At 42.9% G+C, this 26,376-nt stretch overlaps 1 protein-coding gene across 1 annotated transcript; it reads left to right on the top strand.

Moving 5' to 3' along the window:
• Positions 1-1,196: 1,196 nt before the first annotated feature.
• LOC143767138 (uncharacterized) lies at positions 1,197-25,824 on the top strand. Its single transcript, XM_077255162.1, has 7 exons — positions 1,197-1,202; positions 3,568-3,717; positions 3,847-4,026; positions 9,887-10,010; positions 10,094-10,191; positions 10,390-10,480; positions 24,462-25,824. Exons 1-7 carry the CDS (start codon positions 1,197-1,199, stop codon positions 25,649-25,651), a joined length of 1,839 nt encoding a protein of 612 aa, XP_077111277.1. The 3' UTR covers positions 25,652-25,824.
• The last annotated feature ends 552 nt before the right edge of the window (positions 25,825-26,376 follow it).

Here is a 26,376-nt window from a genome sequence, read left to right as displayed (position 1 = left end):
TCTGCCCTGACATCATCTGTCGGGAGGCCCCAAATACATTATATAGTCGCCCAAAGCCCCGAAATCAGTGATTTCATGGAACTTTAGTCTAATGTGTATGGGGGCGGTAAAAGGTAACTTATTGGACGCTGCCTCTGGCCTAATAGACCTTCATACATTGCAGCCCAGACCCCATTATTAGGCATGTAAGTACCGTAATAACTAGGCCGCCCCATACTATCCAGTACTTGGGGGCGGGGGGCATTCAGCCAAACTCTGTCACCTTCTTAGATGCCATGTTTGCTTTTCACAGCAGCAAGTGGATAAACTGCCAGGGTTTTTGTTGAAGCCTCATCTGTGCCGTCCCTGCGGTGCACATCTATGTTCTGGGGCACAAAAAGATTAATTTCTTTTAATAAATGTTTAACATGTTACAAATTATAAAATGTGTCTTCTGCTTTTTCTGTTGTTTTTTTCTCTTTTTACAAGAATTGTTGGAGCCAATTTTCTTTAGAAACATTTTAATATCTGTTTTTTTCTGGTGTTTTCCTGTAATATCGGAAAGTCTAAGGCCAGAAATAAACCCCATAAATCACTGTACATGGAGACTTTGGGACCAGATCATTTCTGTCCACGTTCATTGTGGAAACAAAAAATCTTTTCTAAAAGCCTCAAACTTCTGTGTGTGAATCAGAGCTGAGATCTAAATCTAGAAGATTACAGTGCGGGGAAGACGGGAAACCTTCATATAGACGGCCGGTGGTGATGGAGTCAGTGACCGACTCTGGCCACATATGTCTCTAGAGCCGTAGTAGCAGATGAAGATGTCGTCCTCATCATGAAGTAGTTATTTCTCATGTCCCGTGTAATCAATATCGCCGGTTGATTAATAATACTATTAACCACCGCGCTAAACCGAAACTGGAATTTCAATGTAGTTACTTTTGACATGGCTATTACTAGGTTGTCTGGGGTCCCTTGTGAGTGAAGGGTTACACCTGTTTACAGCGGTTTGCTGAAAGGTAAAGTGTACAGCAGAGTGATATATTATTTGATTTGGACCGTACAAATTAATATGAATATTGTTTAGATTGTACACACACAGTATCAGGGGTATTAGCTGGGTGCACTTACTCCTTATATAAGGTTGTACAGTTTACACTTGGGATGTTCTATGTGAGGTTTTGGTATTTGTTTTTCCACGGTGTGCTAAACTGATGCTGGTAAGTACACAAAGTAGAGAATAAAGTGATTTGCAAGCAATACACTAGAATATTAGGAAGTTACTGGCCACAATGATTGCAGTGGTATTAATAGGAATTAGTTGGCACTCACCACATGTTTGCTTATGAAGGTACCCGCGGTGAGGTAGGCAAGGTAGTCCACTGGATACGGTGCCGATAAAGTAACCCGCTGAGCTGGGCGGGTTAGAGTCTGGTGTGCGGGCCAGAGGCCGCGGTTTCTGGACGAGAATGTACCGGCGAGTGGTGAGGAGGTACCAGCGCCTCGCGTGCCCCGGCCAGAAGCAACGCTGAGGACGCGGTGCCAAGATTGGGCAGAGCTAGTGTGACGCCACAGAAAGCAGGGGTGGGTGCGAGAGAGAGACAAGCTGCCAACTAGTCCCTGCTTTCTGTGACGTCACACTAGCTCTGCCCCATCTCGGCACCGCGTCCTCAGCGTTGCATCCGGCCGGGCCACGCGAGGCACCAGTACATTCTCATCCAGAAACCGCGGCCTCTGGCACGCACACCGGACTCTAACCCGCCCAGCTCAGCGGGTTACTTTATCGGCACCGTATCCAGTGGACTACCTTGCCTACCTCACCGCGGGTACCTTCATAAGCAAACGTGGTGAGTGCCAACTAATTCCTATTAATACCACTGCAATCATTGTGGCCAGTAACTTCCTAATATTCTAGTGTATTGCTTGCAAATCACTTTATTCTCTACTTTGTTTACTCACCAGCATCAGTTTAGCACACCGTGGAAAACCAAATACCAAAACCTCACAGAAGAACATCCCAAGTGTAAACTGTACAACCTTATATAAGGAGTAAGTGCACCCAGCTAATCCCCCTGATACTGTGTGTACAATCTAAACCATATCCCGAGGTTTTACACACTTTGCCTTCCAGTATCGGTTCACTACACTGTGCAAAGAGAAACTATTAACCCCACATTGAAACACCACAGGTGCAACCTATCCAGCCTCATAAAAAGAGTAAGGGTACTGTCACACAGTGGCACTTTGATCGCTACGACGGTACGATCCGTGACGTTCTAGCGTTATCGTTACGATATCGCTGTGTCTGACACGCAGCAGCGATCAGGGACCCTGCTGAGAATCGTACGTCGTAGCAGATCGTATGGAACTTTCTTTCGTCGCTTGATCACCCTCTGACATCGCTGGATCGTTGTGTGTGACACTGATCCAGCGATGTGTTCGCTTGTAACCAGGGTAAACATCGGGTTACTAAGCGCAGGGCCGCGCTTAGTAACCCGATGTTTACCCTGGTTACCAGCGTAAACGTAAAAAAAACAAACAGTACATACTTACATTCCGGTGTCTGTCCCCCGGCGTCTCAGCTTCTCTGCACTGTGTGAGCGCCTGCCGGCCGGAAAGCGAGCACAGCGGTGACGTCACCGCTCTGCTTTCCGGCTCTGGTGCTTACACAGTGCAGAGAAGCAGAATGCCGGGGGACAGACACCGGAATGTAAGTATGTACTGTTTGTTTTTTTTACGTTTACGCTGGTAACCAGGGTAAACATCGGGTTACTAAGCGCGGCCCTGCGCTTAGTAACCCGATGTTTACCCTGGTTACCCGGGGACTTCGGCATCGCTCCAGCGCCGTGATTGCAAAGTGTGACCGCAGTCTACGACGCTGGAGCGATAATCATACGACGCTGCGACGTCACGGATCGTGCCGTCGTAGCGTCCAAAGTGTCACTGTGTGACAGTACCTTAGGTGTATGTAACCAACACTTTTGATAAATTCATTTGTATGGTCCAAATCAAATAATATATCACTCTGCTGTACACTTTACCTTTCAGCAAACCGCTGTAACCAGGTGTAACCCTTCACTCACAAGGGACCCCAAACAACATAGTAATAGCCATATCATAAGTAACTACATTGATATTCCAGTTTTGGTGTAGCGCGGTGGTTAATAGTATTATTAATCAACTGGTTTAATTTTTAACAGAGTTTTGCACAGAACCTGTTTTAACCACCTGCAGCTTCCGTGGCTTCCTACCTCATCCTTCCAGGTGAATAAGCGCCAGTGTATATACGTTTTTTAATAAATATCTCCTGCAGTATTGCTACTGCCGATTCCAGGGTCGGTAAATGAGACGAGAATTAGCGATATGGAAGATGAGTCTATGAGGAACGTATTCAGCTGCCGACTCCGAGGAGGAAACTGCTTGTTGTCTGTGGCCTAAATATATAGGATTTATTAGTAGATGTAAAGAAGGAAACTAAATACTGTAAAATAATAAATCTCCTCATATGTTTCCCTTATTATCTCCAGTAATTGTATTATTACACAGGATTCTTATGATGTTACATCGGCTCATCTTCTCATTCAGGTCTCTACAATATCGGATCCTCTCAGTGAAGATCTTCTACAAAAGAACATTTTCCTGATTTACCCATCAAAGATGGATATGGACAGAGACAAGATGGTGGAGAGGATATTACACCTCACCCTAGAGATCCTCTTCCGGCTTACTGGAGAGGTGAGAGATTCTGATGACGTCACATTACATCATTCTTATCTATGGGAATAACAGATGGACAGAACTGGAGAGGTGAGGACTCTGGAAATGTCTGTACTGAGATTTATTAATGTGTCTCTCCATTACCAGGATTACACAGTGGTGAAGAAGACCTCTAGTGATCGCTGTCAGGACCCTGTGTCTGAGGGATGGGGAAGACCCCTGAGCCCAATCACAGGGCCTCCACCTCACCCCCTGATCCATGAGGACATCAATGACCAGAAGATCCTAGAACTCGCCTACAAGATGATTGAGCTGCTGACTGGAGAGGTGACACTGCTGGGAATGCTGGGACATTATACAGTAACACTATGGAGGGATCGGGGGGATGACGGTATCTGTTATGACCCCAATGGCGAGGGTCTCAGAGGAACGTGGAAGTCTGCAGAATACAAAAAACCAGCTCATAGGGCAGTGGTAACTGGGTTGACCATATATCTACTCCTAACGCCAACACTAGAAGTAGCCGGGGATCATTCCTACGATGATTCTAGATGACACGCTCCAGCCGGAGAATCTAACTACCCCTAGTAGAGGAAAAACAAAGACCTTTCTTGCCTCCAGAGAAGGGGACCCCAAAGCTGGATAGAAGCCCCCCCACAAATAATGACGGTGAGGTAAGAGGAAATGACAAACACAGAAATGAATCAGGTTTAGCACAGAGAGGCCCGCTTACTGATAGCAGAATAAAGAAAGGTAACTTATATGGTCAACAAAAACCCTATCAAAATCCACACTGGAAATTCAAGAACCCCCGAACCGTCTAACGGTCCGGGGGGAGAACACCAGCCCCCCTAGAGCTTCCAGCAAAGATCAGAATATAGATTTGGAACAAGCTGGACAAAAATACAAAACCAAAACAAATAGCAAAAAGCAAAAAGGCAGACTTAGCTGATATAACTGGAACCAGGATCAGTAGACAAGAGCACAGCAGACTAGCTCTGATAACTACGTTGCCAGGCATTGAACTGAAGGTCCAGGGAGCTTAAATAGCAACACCCCTAACTAACGACCCAGGTGCGGATAAAAGGAATGACAGAAAAACCAGAGTCAAAAAACTAGTAACCACTAGAGGGAGCAAAAAGCGAATTCACAACAGTACCCCCCCCTTAGTGAGGGGTCACCGAACCCTCACCACGACCACCAGGGCGATCAGGATGAGCGGCATGAAAGGCACGAACTAAATCGGCCGCATGAACATCAGAGGCGACCACCCAGGAATTATCCTCCTGACCATAGCCCTTCCACTTGACCAGGTACTGAAGCCTCCGCCTGGAGAGGCGAGAATCCAAGATCTTCTCCACCACGTACTCCAACTCGCCCTCAACCAACACCGGAGCAGGAGGCTCAGCAGAAGGAACTACAGGCACAATGTACCGCCGCAACAAGGACCTATGAAATACATTGTGAATAGCAAACGACACAGGAAGATCCAGACGAAAAGATACAGGATTAAGGATTTCCAATATCTTGTAAGGCCCAATAAAACGAGGTTTAAATTTGGGAGAGGAGACCTTCATAGGAACAAAGCGGGAAGAAAGCCATACCAAATCCCCAACGCGTAGTCGGGGACCCACACCGCGGCGGCGGTTGGCAAAGCGCTGAGCCCTCTCCTGTGACAACTTCAAGTTGTCCACCACATGATTCCAGATCCGCTGCAACCTATCCACCACAGAATCCACCCCAGGACAGTCAGAAGGCTCCACATGACCCGAAGAAAAACGAGGATGGAAACCAGAGTTGCAGAAAAAAGGCGAAACCAAGGTGGCGGAACTAGCCCGATTATTAAGGGCAAACTCAGCCAACGGCAAGAATGTCACCCAATCGTCCTGATCCGCAGAGACAAAACACCTCAAATAAGCCTCCAAAGTCTGATTGGTTCGCTCCGTCTGTCCATTAGTCTGAGGATGGAAAGCAGACGAAAACGACAAATCAATGCCCATCCTACTACAAAAGGATCGCCAGAACCTGGAAACGAACTGGGATCCTCTGTCTGACACAATATTCTCAGGGATGCCGTGCAAACGAACCACGTTCTGGAAAAACACAGGAACCAGATCGGAAGAGGAAGGCAGCTTAGGCAAAGGAACCAAATGGACCATCTTGGAGAAGCGATCACATATCACCCAGATAACGGACATGCCCTGAGATAGCGGAAGATCAGAAATGAAATCCATGGAGATATGTGTCCAAGGTCTCTTCGGGACAGGCAAGGGCAAGAGCAAACCGCTGGCACGAGAACAGCAAGGCTTAGCTCGAGCACAAGTCCCACAGGACTGCACAAATGACCGCACATCCCTTGACAAAGAAGGCCACCAAAAAGACCTGGCCACCAGATCTCTGGTGCCAAAAATTCCCGGGTGACCTGCCAACACCGAGGAATGAACCTCGGAAATGACTCTGCTGGTCCACTTATCCGGGACAAACAGTCTGTCAGGTGGACAAGACTCAGGCCTATCCGCCTGAAATCTCTGCAACACACGTCGCAGATCCGGAGAAATAGCTGACAAGATAACTCCATCTTTAAGAATACCAACAGGATCAGCGACTTCAGGAGCATCAGGCACAAAGCTCCTAGAAAGAGCATCGGCCTTCACATTCTTTGAACCTGGTAAATACGAGACAACAAAATCAAAGCGGGAGAAAAACAATGACCAGCGGGCCTGTCTCGGATTAAGGCGTTTAGCAGACTCGAGATACATCAGATTTTTGTGATCAGTCAAGACCACCACACGATGCTTAGCACCCTCGAGCCAATGACGCCACTCCTCAAATGCCCATTTCATGGCCAACAACTCCCGATTGCCCACATCATAATTTCGCTCGGCAGGCGAAAACTTCCTAGAGAAAAAGGCACAAGGTTTCATAACAGAGCAACCAGGGCCTCTCTGCGACAAAACGGCCCCCGCTCCAATCTCTGAAGCATCCACCTCAACCTGAAAGGGAAGTGAGACATCGGGCTGGCACAAAACAGGCGCCGAAGTAAACCGGCGTTTCAACTCCTGGACAGCCTCCACGGCAGCAGGAGCCCAGTTGGCTACATCGGAGCCCTTCTTGGTCATATCCGTCAAAGGTTTCACAATGCTAGAAAAATTAGCGATAAAACGACGGTAGAAGTTAGCGAAACCCAAGAATTTCTGAAGACTCTTAACTGATGAGGGCTGAGTCCAATCAAGAATAGCTCGGACCTTGACTGGGTCCATCTCCACAGCAGAAGGGGAAAAAATGAACCCCAAAAAGGGAACCTTCTGTACACCAAAGAGACACTTTGAGCCCTTGACAAACAAAGAATTTTCACGCAAAATTTTAAAGACCAACCTGACCTGCTCCACATGTGAATCCCAATTATCAGAAAAAACCAAAATATCATCCAGATAAACAATCAAAAATTTATCCAGATACTTCCGGAAGATGTCATGCATAAAGGACTGAAAAACTGAAGGCGCATTGGAGAGCCCAAAAGGCATCACCAAGTACTCAAAATGACCTTCGGGCGTATTGAATGCGGTTTTCCATTCATCACCTTGCTTAATGCGCACAAGGTTGTACGCACCACGAAGGTCTATCTTGGTGAACCACTTGGCACCCTTAATCCGGGCAAACAAGTCAGACAACAGCGGTAAAGGATACTGAAATTTGACAGTGATCTTATTTAAAAGCCGATAATCAATACAAGGCCTCAAAGATCCGTCCTTTTTTGCCACAAAAAAGAATCCCGCACCAAGAGGGGAAGAAGACGGACGAATATGTCCTTTCTCCAGAGACTCCTTGATATATGAACGCATAGCGGTATGTTCGGGTACCGACAGATTAAACAGTCTTCCCTTAGGAAATTTACTGCCAGGGATCAAATCTATAGCACAGTCACAGTCCCTATGAGGAGGCAGTGCACTGGACTCAGACTCACTGAAGACATCCTGATAATCAGACAAATACTCAGGAACTTCCGAAGGCGTAGAAGAAGCAATAGACACAGGCAGGGAATCCCCATGAATACCACGACAGCCCCAACTTGAGACTGACATAGCCTTCCAGTCCAGGGCTGGATTATGGGTCTGTAACCATGGCAGCCCTAAAACAACCAAATCATGCATTTTATGTAAAACCAGGAAACGTATCACCTCGCGGTGTTCAGGAGTCATGCACATGGTAACTTGTGTCCAATACTGCGGTTTATTTGCTGCCAATGGCGTAGCATCAATACCCCTAAGAGGAATAGGATTTTCCAATGGTTCAAGAGTAAAACCACAGCGCTTAGCAAATGACAGATCCATAAGACTCAGGGCAGCACCTGAATCTACAAACGCCATGACAGGATAAGACGACAGTGAGCAAATCAAAGTCACAGACAGAATAAATTTAGGTTGCAAATTACCAACGGTGACAGGACTAACAACCTTAGCTATACGTTTAGAGCATGCTGAGATAACATGTGTAGAATCACCACAGTAGTAGCACAAGCCATTCCGGCGTCTATGAATTTTCCGCTCATTTCTAGTCAGGATTCTATCACATTGCATTAAATCAGGTGTCTGTTCAGACAACACCATGAGGGAATTTGCGGTTTTTCTATCACATTGCACCGAATTAGGTGTCTGTTCAGACAACACCATGAGGGAATTTGCGGTTTTGCGCTCCCGCAACCGCCGGTCAATTTGAATAGCCAGTGCCATAGTATCATTCAGACCTGTGGGAATGGGAAAACCCACCATAACATTCTTAATGGCTTCAGAAAGGCCATTTCTAAAATTAGCGGCCAGTGCACACTCGTTCCAATGTGTCAGCACGGACCATTTCCGAAATTTTTGGCAATACACTTCAGCCTCGTCCTGTCCCTGAGACATAGCCAGCAAGGCCTTTTCTGCCTGAATCTCAAGATTGGGTTCCTCATAAAGTAAACCGAGCGCCAGAAAAAATGCATCAATATCAGCCAATGCCGGATCTCCTGGCGCCAGCGAAAAAGCCCAATCCTGAGGGTCGCCCCGTAAGAACGAAATAATAATTTTTACTTGCTGAGCAGAGTCTCCAGATGAACAGGGTCTCAGGGACAAAAACAATTTACAATTATTCACGAAATTCCTAAACTTAAACCTGTCTCCGGAAAACAGTTCAGGAATCGGTATTTTAGGTTCTGACCTAGGATTTCTGATAACATAGTCTTGTATGCCCTGCACACGAGTAGCCAGCTGGTCCACACTTGTAATCAAGGTCTGGACATTCATGTCTGCAGCAAGCATAGCCACTCTGAGGTAAAGGGGAAGAAGAAAAAAAAAAAAAAAAAAAACTCAGAATCTTCTTTCTTATAATCCCTCTTCTGCAATGCATTAAACATTTAATACTGGCCTGGCAAACTGTTATGACCCCAATGGCGAGGGTCTCAGAGGAACGTGGAAGTCTGCAGAATACAAAAAACCAGCTCATAGGGCAGTGGTAACTGGGTTGACCATATATCTACTCCTAACGCCAACACTAGAAGTAGCCGGGGATCATTCCTACGATGATTCTAGATGACACGCTCCAGCCGGAGAATCTAACTACCCCTAGTAGAGGAAAAACAAAGACCTTTCTTGCCTCCAGAGAAGGGGACCCCAAAGCTGGATAGAAGCCCCCCACAAATAATAACGGTGAGGTAAGAGGAAATGACAAACACAGAAATGAACCAGGTTTAGCACAGAGAGGCCCGCTTACTGATAGCAGAATAAAGAAAGGTAACTTATATGGTCAACAAAAACCCTATCAAAATCCACACTGGAAATTCAAGAACCCCCGAACCGTCTAACGGTCCGGGGGGAGAACACCAGCCCCCCTAGAGCTTCCAGCAAAGATCAGAATATAGATTTGGAACAAGCTGGACAAAAATACAAAACCAAAACAAATAGCAAAAAGCAAAAAGGCAGACTTAGCTGATATAACTGGAACCAGGATCAGTAGACAAGAGCACAGCAGACTAGCTCTGATAACTACGTTGCCAGGCATTGAACTGAAGGTCCAGGGAGCTTAAATAGCAACACCCCTAACTAACGACCCAGGTGCGGATAAAAGGAATGACAGAAAAACCAGAGTCAAAAAACTAGTAACCACTAGAGGGAGCAAAAAGCGAATTCACAACAGGTATCATTGTATGTGTCAGGTTCCTATAAGGTGTCAGGATGTCGCTGTCTATTTCTCCATGGAGGAGTGGGAGTATTTAGAAGGACACAGAGATCTGTACAAGAACGTCATAATGGAGGTTCCCCAGCCCCTCACATCTCCAGGTAATAGACAGGACTAAATACACACGGCCTATAATTATCTGTATGTAAAGAATGAATTCACTCCCTGTATGTGTTTCCTCCAGATCTATCCAGTAAGAGGACAACACCAGAGAGATGTCCCCGTCCTCTTCTTCCACAAGACTGCAAGCAAGAAGATCCCAATGCTCCTCAGGACCATCAGGTAGATGGAGAGAAGGTGTCAGGAGATCTCCCCTATGATGTGTAGACGCCGGTGAAGGTCTTGTGCTCAGTCTAGTTTTATCCACCAGTATTATATGTTTTATACTTGTGTAATGAGAACGGTGGAGATGGCAGGATTAGAGCTGATCATAGATGGGACTTCTCCATCTGTCGGTGACTTTTATAATATTTGTTTCAGGGTGAAGATCTGACCCATATTAATACTGCAGAGACATATGTGAGGGGGGATGAGTGGTGTAAAGAGGAGATTCCTACATATGACTACCCAGGTGAGTAGTGACCACTAAATACAGAGAAGTCACAGATTCTTCTCATCACCGGCTGTGGCTGCTTTATCGGTGGTGTAGTTCGGCCGTATTACCATGATCACCATTTTACCTCTAGACCACAACATTCTCCTCCACCCAAAACTGTTCAAATGACTTTGGGCATTGAAAGCCCTTTTCTATAGAACTTACAACCTGGAGGATCCACCTACCCCCTGGGTTTAGGAGACGCTGTTACCTGCCCAGATCTGTGAACTATAAAGCCAAATGACAGCGTACGTAGAATGTGCTGACAAGATAGAAAATCACGTGAAGAAAAATATTCTGATGGGCCTGTAAGAGAAAGCGGAGGGTAATGATGCTGTTGGCTTCCTAGAACCCTGAGATCTTATCGGATGAATCTCCCTTCACTCCCTTCTGTGCTGCTGAATGTGATCATATGGTCCCTACAAGACCAGGTCCAGTCTTTCTGGCCAAACTTCACTTTTATGATGGACAACATTAAATGTGCAGTGAGGCCAAGTGTGAATTTCTGGACAATAACAGAGTTTCCCTTTATCCTGACTTTTCAATTTGTATTAAAACCGACTAACTTCCAGGAGGATTGTGATAATCTACATAAACCCATCACACCGGTGCCATGATATATCTCTGAGCTGTGCGTGGCTGATGGCTGTAATATACATTTATTCCCGCCTGCAGGAGATGTGTTGGCTCCAGCCCTGGTTTCATGGATTCACTCCACCTCATAAATTACATTGTTTTTGATCCTAAGAAATTCAGATTACTGCACAATCTCTCCTGAAATGGGGAGCAATATTATTTTCTGTAATCTTCTGGTCAGGATTCATAGTAGCTCCAATGGTCCACCACAAATGAAGGCAACTCTGGTTTACTGTTGTGTAATCTGTATTTGTAGTTTTCAGTGAATGAGATTCTCGTGCTCTGGATCGGGGCTGTGGGCGGGGCTTTATATGGTGCTCTGGGGCGGGGCTGTGGGCGGGGCTTTATGTGGTGCTCTGATTACATATTCATCTGTATTGGCTTATGATAGGTCGCTGATCCCTCACTGACCTGCCCCCATTTTTACGTGATGCATATAATAGTGTTGATATTATTGTTGATAATGCCTATAATATTGTGGCTATTGGGAGGATTAGAAAAAAAAATTACATCCAGCAAAATGAAACCAGCGGCGCCAGTTCAGTAGCATCTATCGCTTATAGATGCTACTGCGCAGGCAATCAGAGCATCACAAAGCCCAACCCAGAGCACCACAAAGCCCAACCCAGAGGCCACCCACAGCTCCACCCCAGAGCACAAGAATCTCACTAACTGAAATCTACAAATCCAGATTAAACAACAACCACAAGACGGATTCCATCACCAGGTATCAGTGTAATCAGTATAATGACACCGACCTGACAGTGTCTGTAGTCACTGAGCACAATCCTGCTGACAGGTTCCCTATAAGACATCTCCGCTCTGCACTATTATACACAGTTCTCTATAAATGTGTAATATTTATTCTGGAAACTCATCTGACAGAAAATCTTGGAGCTTCCGATAGTTTAGATTGTGAAGTCCCCGAGCCCCGTGCTCTAATTACCCCAGAGAGGTTTCACCACTAGCTCCTCATTTATTACTGATGGAGACTGTTCAGTTTGAGCATTTCAGTAGATGTTATTGTCTATAGTCAGTTTTTGATTACAGTAGTGTCCAGAATACTCTGATTTATCCTCTTCCCGCAGCCAGTTTTGTGTTCTTAATCAGGCCCCATTTTTACAATCTGACGTGGTCACTTTATGTGGTGATAACTTTGGAATTATTCACAAAGGATAATAGAAAACAAATGGATCTTACAAATTATTTTCCAGCTTCTCACAATCCCCTACATACGATTGTACACTACTCTCTGGGCACATGGCAGTGTTCAGAAGGGAAGGAGCGCCATTTATCTGTTTGAATGCAGATCTAGCTGGAATAGTTTGCAGACACAATGTATTGGGAGCACTGTTCATGGTCAACTGGCAGCTCCAAAGATCTCCACCATGAACATGCTTGGCACTATCTTCTCTGCTTTCCACATCCCAAGGATTGCCTTGCTCATCGCCCTTTACCACCATTACATGGATCTGGACTTACACTGGGACCCCTAGGCTTGGACCATGGTGTTACCTGCTATTCCGTGGTATTAGATGGCAAGAAGAATAGTCAGGTAGCTGGGTCAGAACCAGAAGGACAGAATCAGAAGACACAAGAGTAGTCAGTAAACGGGCCACGGTCACAACAGGAAACAAATGCACAAGCCGCAAGCTGAGCACAGAGGACTGAACCAGAGGAGAACAATGCTGTTTCTGGCAGATTCTGGCCATGAGCTTTGAGCTTTAGTAGGGTGTGGTACTTTCCAATTGGCTGAAGTAGGGAGCAGATTACTCCAGCTGGACAGCAGGAACAGATCCCAGATGAGATTGGACACACCATATGCAGAAGCCCTAATATGACTAATGACAGAAAACCAGAAGAGTCGAAATCCTCATAAATTGATTCCATTTTATAAATTAATTCACTGAGGGTTATAATCTATAAATATGTGGTCTAAATTGTTGGTGCCCCTCGTTTAATGACAGAAAAACCCACAATTGTCACAGAAATAACGCGAATCTCACAAAAGTAATAATAAATAAAAGATCTTTGAAAATGAACAAATGAAAGTCAGACATTACTTTTCAATCATTCTTCCACAGAATAAAAAATATATATATGAAATAAAACTCATTGTCACAGTTCACAAGAAGGATATCTTTATCATCCCCACCACTCACACCAGTTTGTCATGAACCGGGGTTGTTTGGTTGCCCCTGGTTCTTTCTGAAGGGGATTTATCTATATCCTACTTCCCAGTTCCGGTTTGGAACTTGCAGCTCTCTGACGCCCCCTTACCTTCAGGTAAGACATGGTACTGCACCTAGATTAATTAGTCACCAGAAAGGCTGCCATATTTTGTACTGGCTAATGAGCACACTGCAGCGAGGGTGATATAACTACCCCCACTAAGGCGGGAACAATAATTATCAATGCCGCCAGTTGCTACAAAGCCTCCCAAGCGCACAGGCAAATCCGCTGCCACCAGCTCCGATTTCTTAGTTATTAATGGTCTGGAGCCAACTCAAATCAGTAGCATAATTCATTTCAGAGGACGTGACAGTACGTTATAGAGCAAGGAGATTCAAAGCTAGAAATTTTATATATTTTACTCCAAAAAAGATAGTCTGTGTTTACAGAAGTATAAAAAGATATTATAAAGAAGACAAGTATCGTATGTGCAGTACAATTACAAATAAAATGGGATTAAAGTTCAAAAACACTTACATTTCGTGCATACCATTTCAACTCATGGATGACCGTGTGCTGTGGAGGAGGGGCACACATCTAAATGCATTTCACACATCTGTCTCGTAGCTAGACCCAGGACAAAGGAAGACTGATGTTTCACTCAGTTATCTCCCATCCGAAAACCAACGCACTCCCCCTGTGGTGACCTCACTTAGAGGCTGAATCCTCCCCTTTCTTAGAGTTGTGACAAAACATTTTTATACATAGCTCGCTGTATGAACCTCGTATATGAACGACACAATGATCAGGTTGTGCACCACATCGAGGGGATTCTTTTAAGTGTAAACATGGCATAGTTACATGACCCACTTATGGTGAAACCCACTCCTTGCACTCGTTGGGTTTAGCTCCTAACGATTTCCATGGGCTATAGATCTCTCAAAGGACATCCGGAATATATAATACTTATATCTCTAGCCCTGATCGGTGCCAGTATACCTAGCTTTACAAGAACAAAAGAATCCCATGCTTGCTGTACCAGTTTTAGCCAGTATCAGGTGGGATAAGGTGTTTTACACAGAGTCTGGCTTTCGCAGCTCAAAGCCATAAAAATTCTTTGGTGATTCTAATGAGGGTTGCTAGCACACTGGGCTTACATTACACTATATAGCAGAGGGCAGGGAGTTGCCTGTAGGCCAATAGAGGAGCTTTTCCTAGGCAGAGTGAGAAGGGGGGTTGGAAAAGCCCACATTGTGTGTCTGAAAAGCCATGGACCTTTTAGGTATATACTCAAAACATGGCATATTCATATTATCGTGACACTCATGAAATAGGCCTGGACAGAAATGATGGTTCCCCTGAAAATGTGACAAATGGGACATGTTAAATCGCGGTGTGTCCACTAACCTAGCATCACAGGGGTCTACAGTCCTGGAATCAGTGAGTGGCCTGTATATAGGGCTACAGATACTCACTGTGCTGTGTGGTGACATGGTGAGTATCACACTCAACATAGACCAGAGGAAGCGAAGGAAAGAGTTGTCTCAGGAGATTAGAAAGAAAATTGTAGACAAACATGATAAAGGTAAAAGTTATAAGACCATCTCCAAGCAGCTGGATGTTCCTGTGACTACAGTTGCACATATTATTCAGAAATGTAAGATCCATGGGACTGTAGCCAACTTCCCTGGATGTGGCCGCAGGAGGAAAACTGATGACAAATCAAAGAGACGGATAATACAAATGGTAACAAAAGAGCCCAGTCAAACTTCTTGCCATGGTTAGGACATGGTTAATGTCCTGTTCTCTCAGGGTTAATTTTGCTGGCTTTCATTTTGATCTGGGTGGGGTATTTATAGTCACTCCAGACTAGGACTCCCTGTCTGATATACTCTCGTTCTAGTCTGTGTGCCTGACCGCTGGAGTGTCTGCTCAGTTTGCAATTGTTTTCCTTACTCTCCGTGCGTTACTCTGTTTGTTCTTCTGGATTTCTGATCTCTGGCTTCTCTTCTGACAATCCATTCTCTCTCCCATTTGGTACCTCGTGATCTCCTGGCTCTGATCTTAGCTTGTTTGACTTATTTCACTTTGATGTCATAACTCTAAAACGCTTCAACGATTCCCGATGATTCTGAGATTGTTTTCTCGTGACATATTGTACTTTGTTAGTGGTAAAATTTCTTTGATATTACTTGCGTTTATTTGATTAAAAAAAATGGAAATATGGCGAACATTTTAAAAATGTCGCAATTTTTAAAATTTAGTTTTTTATGCTCTTGAATCAGAGAGATATGTCACACAAAATAGTTAATAAATAACATTTCCCACATTTCTACTTTCATCAGCACAATTTTTGAAACAAATTTTTTTGGGGGTTAGGAAAATATAAGGGTTAAAAGTTGACCAGCGATTTCTCATTTTCAACAAAATTTACAAAACCATTTTTTTAGGAACCACATCACATTTGAAGTGAGTTTGAGGGGTCTATATGGCAGAAAATACCCAAATGTGACAACATTCTAAAAACTGCACCCCTCAGGGTGCTCAAAACCCCATTTAAGAAGTTTAGTAACCCTTCAGGTGCTTCACAGGAATGAATGGAATGTGGAAGGAAAAAATAAACATTTACTTTTCTTTTACAAAAATTTTCCTTTAGATCAATTTTTTTTAACTTTTGCAAGGGTTACAGGAGAAAATGGACAATACATTTTGTTGTGCAATTTCTCCTGAGCATGCCGATACCCCATATGTAGGGGACATCTACTGTTTGGGCACACAGCAGGGCTCGGAAGGGAAGGCGCGCCATTTGACTTTTTGAATGTAAAATCTGTGGGAATAATTAGCTTTTGCCATGTCGAGTTTGGAGAGCCCCTGATGTGCCTAAACAGTGACACCATTTTGGAAACTAGACCCCTTAGGGAACTTATCTGCATGTGTATTGATCACCTTGAACCCACAGGGGCTTTACAGAAGTTTGTAATGTAGAGCCATGGAAATAATAAAAAAATAACATTTTTCACAAATAAATCTTTTTAGCTCCATATTTTGCATTTTCCTAAAAGTAGCAGGAGAAATTGTTCCATACAATTTGTTGTGCAATTTCTCCTTAGCACGCCGATATCCCCATATGTGGGGGAATACTACTGTTTGGGTGCATGGCAGAGCTTGGAAGGGAAGGAGCGCCATATTGGAAAGCAGATTTTGCTGGAATTGTTTGTGGGTGACATGTCACATTGTCAGAGCCCCCGACGTGTCTAAACAGTGGAAACCCCCAACAAATGACCCCATTTTGGAAACTGGACCCCCCAAGGATCTTATCTAGATGTGTGGTGGGAGCTTTGAACCCCCAAGTGCTTCACAGAAGTTGTGTAGAGCCTTGAAAATAAAAAAAATCATATTTTCCACAAAAAATTATCTTTCTGCCATCAATTTTTTTCCAAAGGGTAACCAGAGAAAGCTGTTGTGTAATTTGTCCTGAGTATGCTGACATCCCATATGTGGGGGTAAACCACTGTTTGGGCGCATGGCAGAGCTCAGAAGGGAAGGAGCACCATATTGGAGAGCAGATTTTGCGGGAATTGTTTGTGGTGACATGTCACATTGTCAGAGCCCCTGAGGTGCCAGAACAGCATAAGCCCCCAAGAGTGACTGCATTTTACAAAATACTTCCCTGAATGAATTCTTCTAGTGGTGCAGTGAGTATACTGACACCACAGCTGTTCCATAGGAAATTATACCATTGGGCAGTGAAGACAAAATAATTATATTTTCACCACTAAAATGTTTTAACCCCAGATTTTACATTGGAAAATACGTAGATAGGTAAATGGTCACTACACCCATAGATGAATTCGCAGAGGGGTGTTATTTCCAATTCCCAGAGAGGTGTCATTTCCAAAATGGAGTCACTTCAGGGGGATTCTGCTGTTATGGCACTTTGGAGAGCTGCTAAGTGCCAGAACAACAGAATCCCCCCTGAAGTGACCCCATATATAGTGACCATTTTCACTACATGGATGATTTCCAGAAACACGTAGTGGAAGTTTTAGAGCAAAAATTGAAAAAAATGTCATTGTAGTGCCCAATATTGTGCCCAGCTTGTGTCTCTGGAGACATCCCCCCACCTACCCCCGGAAATTGTTAAGCCAGCTCTACTCAGATGTGTCTGTCACTAAATAAACCAAATGCTTGAATGTCAAAACAGTTTAAAAACGTGGTTCTGTGTGGAAGATTATAAATCGGTCATGGAGGCATAAGGCCGGCAATGATGGGCACTGTGGGCAATAATAGCGGGTATCATGCCTCATTCCTCTCTTGGAACATACACAACATCTTCTCTGGGGGATCTTTCTTGTTTCAGTTGCTGGAATGAGGGCAATAAAATGTCCGTCAGTGAGTCTTCTGACATCTTCAGATTCTAAAGGATTTCCAACAAGATTTTCAATGACCTTTTCCTGATATTCAAGGAAAGTATCTGCATTTCCGGCTTTTTTGTATGACACATAAGAATTATATGTGGCCGCCTGAAACAAATAAATGATTCACTTTTTATACCAGGTGTATAATTTTCTTGGACCTGGTATGGCTGTAGAACCTGATCTACAAGGTCCACACCCCCCATATATTTGTTGTAGTCAATGACAGACACAGGTTTTGGAGTAGTGGATCCCTGTTGGTCTGCAGTGGCTCTTGTGGCATCTGTGTGGATCGAGCTCAGGATAAAAATATCTTTTTTATCCTTCTACTTAACGGCACACAGCTCTCCATTGCGTAAAGCCCCTGACTGCCCCTTTCAGATCTTTTCATTGACCAATGATTGTGGAAACCCCTGACGGTTTTTGTGAATGGTCCCACAAGCCCCCATGTTATGTTCAACCAGACTTACAAATGGGGGTATACTGGTGTAGTAGTTGACAACATACAGAGTGTAGCTTTATGTAAAAATGAAGATATCAGCTCCCACACGATTTTTCCAGATGTCCCCAGATAAGTAGGGCATCCTGGTGGGTTTAGTTGGCTATCTTTCCCCTCATAAATGCATAAAGCTGATGTGTATCCGGTTGAACTCTCGCACATTTTATAGAGCTTTATTCCGAACCTTGCCCTTTTAGAAGTAATAAATTGCTTGAGGTGCAGTCTTCCTTTGAATTTTACAAGGGATTAAACCGTTTAATTAATTTAGATTGGGGAAGTTAGATAGTATTCATATAAAACCCAAAATATATTTATTATAAATGTTTAAAAATGCCACCAGCTTGTGGCTACACCAAAAATAACGAAAAAACACACCGTGAAAAACTGGTGTCGGGGGGAAGAATGATCCCTAGATAGTACCTATACTGATGACTGCCTATCAGTGGGGGTTGGCGCCCTAGGGGGAACGTTGCGGCGCCCCCACTCTGCGGGGGCTTGCCCTGGGGTCCCTGTAGAGCCCTATTACCGCCAATGGGTCCCTCTACCCACACATTTGATACACTGAAGGTACCCCTGATGTACTAAACAAAGATAATCCTGAACATAGGGAATCCTACACCCCCTCACCGTGAATATAAAAACAAATGAGAACACGTGGTAGGCTTATGACGGACATGAATATTATTTGGTCAATCTTGTTTTCTAACAGGAACTGATCACTTTGATCCAGACACACCTGTATAGTGGGTCACAAACAACACAGTATCCTATGGATTAATGGATAAGTCCAGACCCGGGCATCTGGCCAATAATTAATAATATCATGCAGTACATAGATAGATCCCACTGCTGTGAGCAAGGAAAGGGAACCCCCTCTCAAGCTTCCGTAGTTGTATACATGTCTGTAAGCTTAATACTCATCATGTCTCGAGACACATGATAAGGACTATCGGGCTTCCTGATGAGCCAGAGGGGCGAAACGCGTTGAGGCGAGAGGTGATCTATGATAGTGGGCTGACGGAGTGACACCTAACGATGAGTATTAAGCTTACAGACATGTATAGAACTACGGAAGCTTGAGAGGGGGTTCCCTTTCCTTGCTCACAGCAGTGGGATCTATCTATGTACTGCATGATATTATTAATTATTGGGCAGATGCCCGGGTCTGGACTTATCCATTAATCCATAGGATACTGTGTTGTTTGTGACCCACTATACAGGTGTGTCTGGATCAAAGTGATCAGTTCCTGTTCGAAAACAAGATTGACCAGATAATATTCATGTCCGTCATAAGCCTACCACGTGTTCTCATTTGTTTTTATATTCACGGTGAGGGGGTGTAGGATTCCCTATGTTCAGGATTATCTTTGTTTAGTACATCAGGGGTACCTTCAGTGTATCAAATGTGTGGGTAGAGGGACCCATTGGCGGTAATAGGGCTCTACAGGGACCCCAGGGCAAGCCGCCGCAGAGTGGGGGCGCCGCAACGTTCCCCCTAGGGTGCCAACCCCCACTGATAGGCAGTCATCGGTATTGGTACTATCTAGGGATCATTCTTCCCCCACCCGACACCAGTTTTTCACGGTGTGTTTTGTTGTTATTTTTGGTGTAGCCACAGGCTGGTGGCATTTTTAAACATTTATAATAAATATATTTTGGGTTTTATATGAATACAATTTTACAAGGTATTCATCAATGGAAATGTTTTCTGTTGGGGTGTAAAGCTTTAAGAACTTTTCTGTCAAGTCTTCGATGATGGATCTGATTTTGAATATTCTGTCATGTTCTTGGGCATTTCTGGGCAGGCATCGACTGTTGTCCTTAAAATTCCAAAATCTCATAAGCATTTCATAACGGGTCCTAGAAAGAATGGCAGGAAACATTGGGGTGGCTTGAACAGGGCGGTTCGACCAATAGGACCGAATGCTTGTTTTTTTAACAAGCCCCTTATTGAATGTAAGTCCTAAAAAAATGTTCATTTCTAGGACATTAGTTGGTGCCTATAAATTTGACCTAGCATGATAGGATCATGGATTCTGGCTGATGAATTGGGACGTATGTAAATTTGTAGGACACTATGCTCTAGCAAGCTATCTGTCAGAAACAAAAAAAAAAAATTAACTGGTCCAAAATTTTCCACCTCCACATTTATACCAGGAATGGCATTAAAATTAGGGATGAATGGAGTAGCCGAATCTGAAGCCTCCCATCTGGGAAATGCTACATCAAGAGGCAAAGCCCCTTGGACATTGGTGTGCGCCAATTCACGAGCACTAGGGACAGCGCTAGCACTGGGCATTGTTCCCTGAGTTGGAGACATTTCTCCAGAAGCCCTATTTGTCCTTCTTGTTGTACTGGTCCTTGTGTGTGAGGATGGACCAGAATCACTGCTGCTTTCCCTGTCGCTGCTACTAAAGCCCTAGAAACCCACATCGCCATCTGACACTGCACTTTATTCACTGTCAGAACATAAAAGTGCATAAGCCTCCTCTGCACTAGAATACTGACGGGCCATTTTACTCGTTTTTATTTTTTTCCGAAAATAGAAAACTCTGACGTGACCAAATTATTGGGGAGACAATTGAGAAAAGCCTAATCCTTTAGCCTAACCCTCACTTTAAAATAAACCCTAACCCTAACTTTAGACTAACACTAACTCTAACTATAGCACTAACCCTAACCTGCCTTGTCGGTTTTTTTTTTACTATATAGCAAATTCGCTGACTCACAGCTGTTGCCAGCAGCACTTGTAACACTGTTTCTCCTCTAATCTCTCACTGACAGGAGATCTGAGGAGAAACAGCGTTTTTATGAGGCAGATCACCCGGGAAAGTTCGTTGCTACAACAAACTTTCCTATACTTGCCTGCTAACCCTTCCTATCAGTGGAGGTTGGCACCCTATTAGATACGATTATTTGGCGCCCCCACTCCGCGACGGCTGTCCCAGACTAGCCCTAATGTGTCCTAAATGTGCTATAGGTGGGAAAACAATGAGCAATAAACAGAGATGAAGGGATAGGACTTATCATTTTAAGAAAAACAGGGTATTGTAGAAGATGACAGCCTCATATATTGAATACATAGTGCTCGTCTTGTCTCACAAAAAATTAGAATTAATCAACAGTACAATATCATATAGAATCTAATATAGTTTATTATACAATAATCACAACACTATTAAAATACGTGAGGGAACGGAGCACAAGGTGACAATAAAGTGCGAGGTGCCATATAAGGGCATGGACAATAAATACATGTATCAAAAAAACTAATTTGATCAGTAAAGTACAATAAATCAATAATCCAAACAATAATACTAAACTGTCTAGATATTCCTAATTAATTCCTACAACACTGCGGGAGTATACCAAAAAATATATAGAGACTTAGTATACCTTTACTATCATATGTTCTTACCGCCACAAATAATCAAATAATAGTTGTGTATAAATATAGGCTATTATGCATAAACTACTCACACCTCAAATTTCATTCTTTAAAAATATATATATCAAATAAATACATAAAATAAAGTGAGCTCTGTGCAGAGAAAATAGATCCCCTCAAGAAAATGAATAGAGAAATTAATCAGTAATAGTTATAATAGGGATTCCCAATACACAATAGCCTAACCACTACGATGCAAACCGTGTCAGTGCATCAGACATCATTGTGCTACGATAGTATATTGCCGTAGTTATACATACCCCAATGGTAGACCCACATGCCCCGATGCGCGTTTCACCTAAGCTTTGACGAGGGAGACTGAGAGGGAGCCCATCGCATTGCATTTTATATAAAGCAAGACCAATCAGATAGTGCATAGTGATTGTGATCAGGTGAGAACAGCGGAACTAAATTACCATGCATGGTAGAGCCCCCATCATCTCTGGAGCAGAGGACGCATCTCCATGGAGCGCGTCACATGACCGGAAGTGACGACAACTAGCGCTCCATAATGGAGAGCCTATTAGCCGGAACAAAATAATGTTCAAGTGAGCAAGTGTATGAATGAAAAAACAGAGAATCAATAAAGATTATGATAAGATACTATAACGCATGTATAAATAAGTCAAATGAATCGATATAGTTAATTTATGATTAAATATGGAAAATAAGTGATAGAAAAGAGTGAACGCCTAGCACAAAGAGTACAGTGGATCGGTAAGCTAGGCACTGTATTACCAAAAGGCCTGAATGAAGCATTACGCTTTGTTCCTTTTCTCTAATTAGTTTCCTTTCTTTTTAATATTAAGTTGCCTTTTTTACTGTTTTACTTTGTTTTTAAATTGTTTGTTTATTATTATTCATTATATTTTGTCTGTTTTGTGTTTTTAGATATTTCGCTGTTTGACAAGATACCAACTGGATTACATATATCTATTGATAAACTTTTATATAAATGTATATATATATTTCTTATCGCTATTTTTCTTTATTGTTCTAGATGTGTGTGTTTGTATTAATGCTATTGTGTAGGCATATATTATTATTCATTATTAAATGTATTATCACTATATAATCTTTCCTTTTTGGTGTCTCTTTTTCTTCTGTTTTCACTCTTTTCTATCACTTATTTTTCAAGACGAGCACTATATATTCAGTATATGTGGGTGTCATCTTATACAATAACCTGTTTTTCTTAAATTGATAAGTAATATCTCTTCATCCCTGTTTATTGCTCATTGTTTTCCCACCTATAGCACATTTAGGCTGCATTAGGGCAAGTCTGGGACAGCCGTCGCAGAGTGGGGTGCCAACCTCCACTGATAGGAAGGTTTAGCAGGCAAGTATAGGGAATCGTTAGGTTATTGTTAATTTTTGATTATGTGCACTGTGAGGGTGTTTTGTAATAAATCATTTCATTAAAGAATTGAATTTTATGGGAATATATTTCACAATTTGATTTTTTTTCCCTGGTCTAAAAATACCTTTTTTTTTCTTGTAACTATAACAAACTTTCCTAGTGATTTGACTCATTGGCTGGTGTGACGCTGACGTCATCAGTCCCTGAACCAATCAGGTCTCGATGAGGTCGGGGGTCACAGGAAGTGTTGTGCGCCAGAATTCCCTTGTTGTAAGGTACATGGGGGTCCCGATGAGCACAAAACCGCCGTCTGTAGACAAACGTCGGCGCTGCACAAAGCCCTGCTAGCGCCGACATTTAGCTACTGTTGGCAGTCATGAAGCGGTTAAGTTAAGGGTACCATCATTCATGTCCAGTTCTATTTCATGAGTTTTATTTTTTTAATTTTGTGGAAGCATGGTTGAAAAGCAATGCGTGACTTTCATTTGTTCATTTATAGATTTTTTTATTATTACTTTTGTCAGATTCAAGTTATTTCTGTGACCATTGTGGGTTTTTCTGTCATTAGGGGTACCAACAATTTAGACCACATATGTAGGTGGAATGAATATTTTGACTCCACAGCCACTTTCCAGAAATTAACACGCAGTGGATGTTGGAGAGTGAAAATTACACATTTGCCATTTTATTACCCAGCACATAGTGCCCAGATTGTGCTCCAGGAGACACACACCGCAAATTAAGTGGATTCTTCTCACTATAATATTGCTAAATACAGGGATCCTAAATGTTGTTTGAGCACACTGCAAGACTCAGAAGTGAGAGCGGATTTTGCTGGATTGGTTTATAGAAACCTTGTTGCGTTTCAACAGCCTTTGAGCTACTAATAGCTTGGGAATCTCTGTTTTTCCATTGACAGACGATGGACCTGAGTGGGGACTTGTTATTTGTGAGAAGAAAATTGGCATTATTTTTACCTACGTAACATTGATTGGTTTCTTTTTATTCGATATTTGGGAGGCAGAATGAACAAACAGTTGAGCACCACGCACTACTGGTTCATCCAACAAGGTTTTCCATTAGACTGTGAATTGGCTACAGGAGGCAGAATAAATGTAAGCTCCTATTTTTTCACCATCCATTGTGGCACTGTCTTTTTGTTCTTTGTGGTCTTGATACTGGCCGGGATGGGCTCCCTGGTTTTGGACGTGCACCCTTGTGTCCGCTGAGACCTTCAATTTATATATGAAAGGGTGCGGTTTTGACTTTCTTTTGTTTTGACTCTGTGAACTGTCATTGTCTTGGTAAATAATTAAAGTTTTTTTTACATAGCTTGCCATTTTTATAGACAATTTAAGTAGAAATGCTCAAAAATATAAAACTCAAGGATATTTTATTAAAAATAAATGTTTTTTTTATTTTAGCAGATGACTGTACCAGGAGATCAGAGGGACAGCTGACATCTTCAATTTTTAAATCTGATGATCTTGAGATCCTACAAGATACAACTGAAGTGATTGCTTTTACTCCAGATATATCATTATCCATTCACAGCAAAGATCTGTCATCTGATCCTTTGAAACAGGTCCCATCTTCTGATTCATTACTGACTACTAAGGAAAATCAAAGTCACAAAAAAGGCATTAAAAAACAAGCTGCTCCTAAAGCAAAGAAGTCATTTTCATGTTCAGAATGTGGAAAATATTTTAATAAGAAATCAGATTTGGTTAGTCACCGTAGAACTTACACAGGGGAGAAGCCTTTTTCCTGTTCAGAATGTAGGAAATGTTTTACGTACAAAGGGAATCTTGATGATCACCAAGGAACCCACTCAGGGGAGAAGCTTTTTTCCTGTTCAGAATGTGGGAAATGTTTTACATACAAAGGGAATCTTGATGGACACCAAAGAACCCACACAGGAGAGAAGCCTTTTTCCTGTTCAGAATGTGGGAAATGTTTTACCCACAAAGGGAATCTTGTTAGTCACCAGAGAATGCACACAGGGGAGAAGCCTTTTTTATGTTCAGAATGTGGGAAATGTTTTACCTACAAAAGGAATCTTGATGAACACCAAAGAACCCACACAGGGGAGAAGCCTTTTTCCTGTTCAGACTGTGGGAAATGTTTTAAACAGAAATGTCATCTTGTTTGTCACCAGAGAACTCACACAGGGGAGAAGCCTTTTTCCTGTTCAGAATGTGGGAAATTTTTTAAATGCAAAATAGATCTTGATCGCCATCAGAGAACCCACACAGGGGAGAAGCCTTTTTCATGTTCAGAATGTGGGAAATGTTTTAACCTAAAATCAGATTTGGTTAATCACCATAGAACCCACACAGGGGAGAAGCCTTTTTCCTGTTCAGAATGTGGGAAATGTTTTGCACATAGATCAAATTTTGTTATCCACCAGAGAGCTCACACAGGAGAGAAGCCTTTTTCCTGTTCAGAATGTGGGAAATGTTTTGCACATAGATCAAGTTTTGTTAACCACCAGAGAGCTCACACAGGAGAGAAGCCTTTTTCCTGTTCAGAATGTGGGAAATATTTTAACCGACAAGCGTTTCTTGTTAGACATCAGAGCAGTCACACAGAGGAGAAGCCTTTTACATTTTCTTAATGTGGGAAATGTTTTACTTGGAACTCAAATGTTAATAAACATCAGAGACATTGCTTAGGGGAGAAGCATTTTTTATGTTCATAATGTTGGAATAGTTATAACCAAAATTGAATCTTCTTAAATGGGTTGTCTCTTGTCATTCCTCATGTATGCTGACAAAAGGATAAAACTAAACTTTATTAATTCCAAATGTAAAACTATACCCATAATTTACCCCCTGAAGGTTAGTCAGTAGGTGACTAATAGTAAAAACATGTACCCCACAGTTCAGTATATAGGGTGAGGTGAAATATACACGCTCTCCAAACCTTTCATTTCTATGGGTTTCATCGTCCTCACCAAAGGCGACTCATCATGAGACTATTTAATATTGACCTATATTCAAGTGAGACTAGACAAAAAAAACTAAAGTCATGTATCATTTTATCAGAAACAGTCATTACGACTGTCACCCAAAATTTTGAGAATTCGATGGTTACGGGAAAGGCAGCGCAACATAAAGTCAGCCATGCGTGCCAGACTGGCAACAGGCAAGAATTCTGTGTCCTCATCAAGAGGACGACTGACCATGCTCTCCTCCTCCCTGTCGTCAGGCCATCCACGCTGAATAGACGGTATGACAGTAGTGCTTGTAGTACCGTCTATAGCGCATGAAAGTAGCTCCTGTTCCTCCTCCTCCTCTTCCTCATTGTCACCCAAGCCACATTGGGATGAGATTAGGCTGG

This window comes from Ranitomeya variabilis, chromosome 4 (assembly GCF_051348905.1).
Source record: "Ranitomeya variabilis isolate aRanVar5 chromosome 4, aRanVar5.hap1, whole genome shotgun sequence".
Taxonomy (NCBI): domain Eukaryota; kingdom Metazoa; phylum Chordata; class Amphibia; order Anura; family Dendrobatidae; genus Ranitomeya; species Ranitomeya variabilis.
The sequence above is the reverse complement of the archived record's forward strand: the minus strand, read 5'-3'. Positions and strand labels throughout refer to the sequence as shown.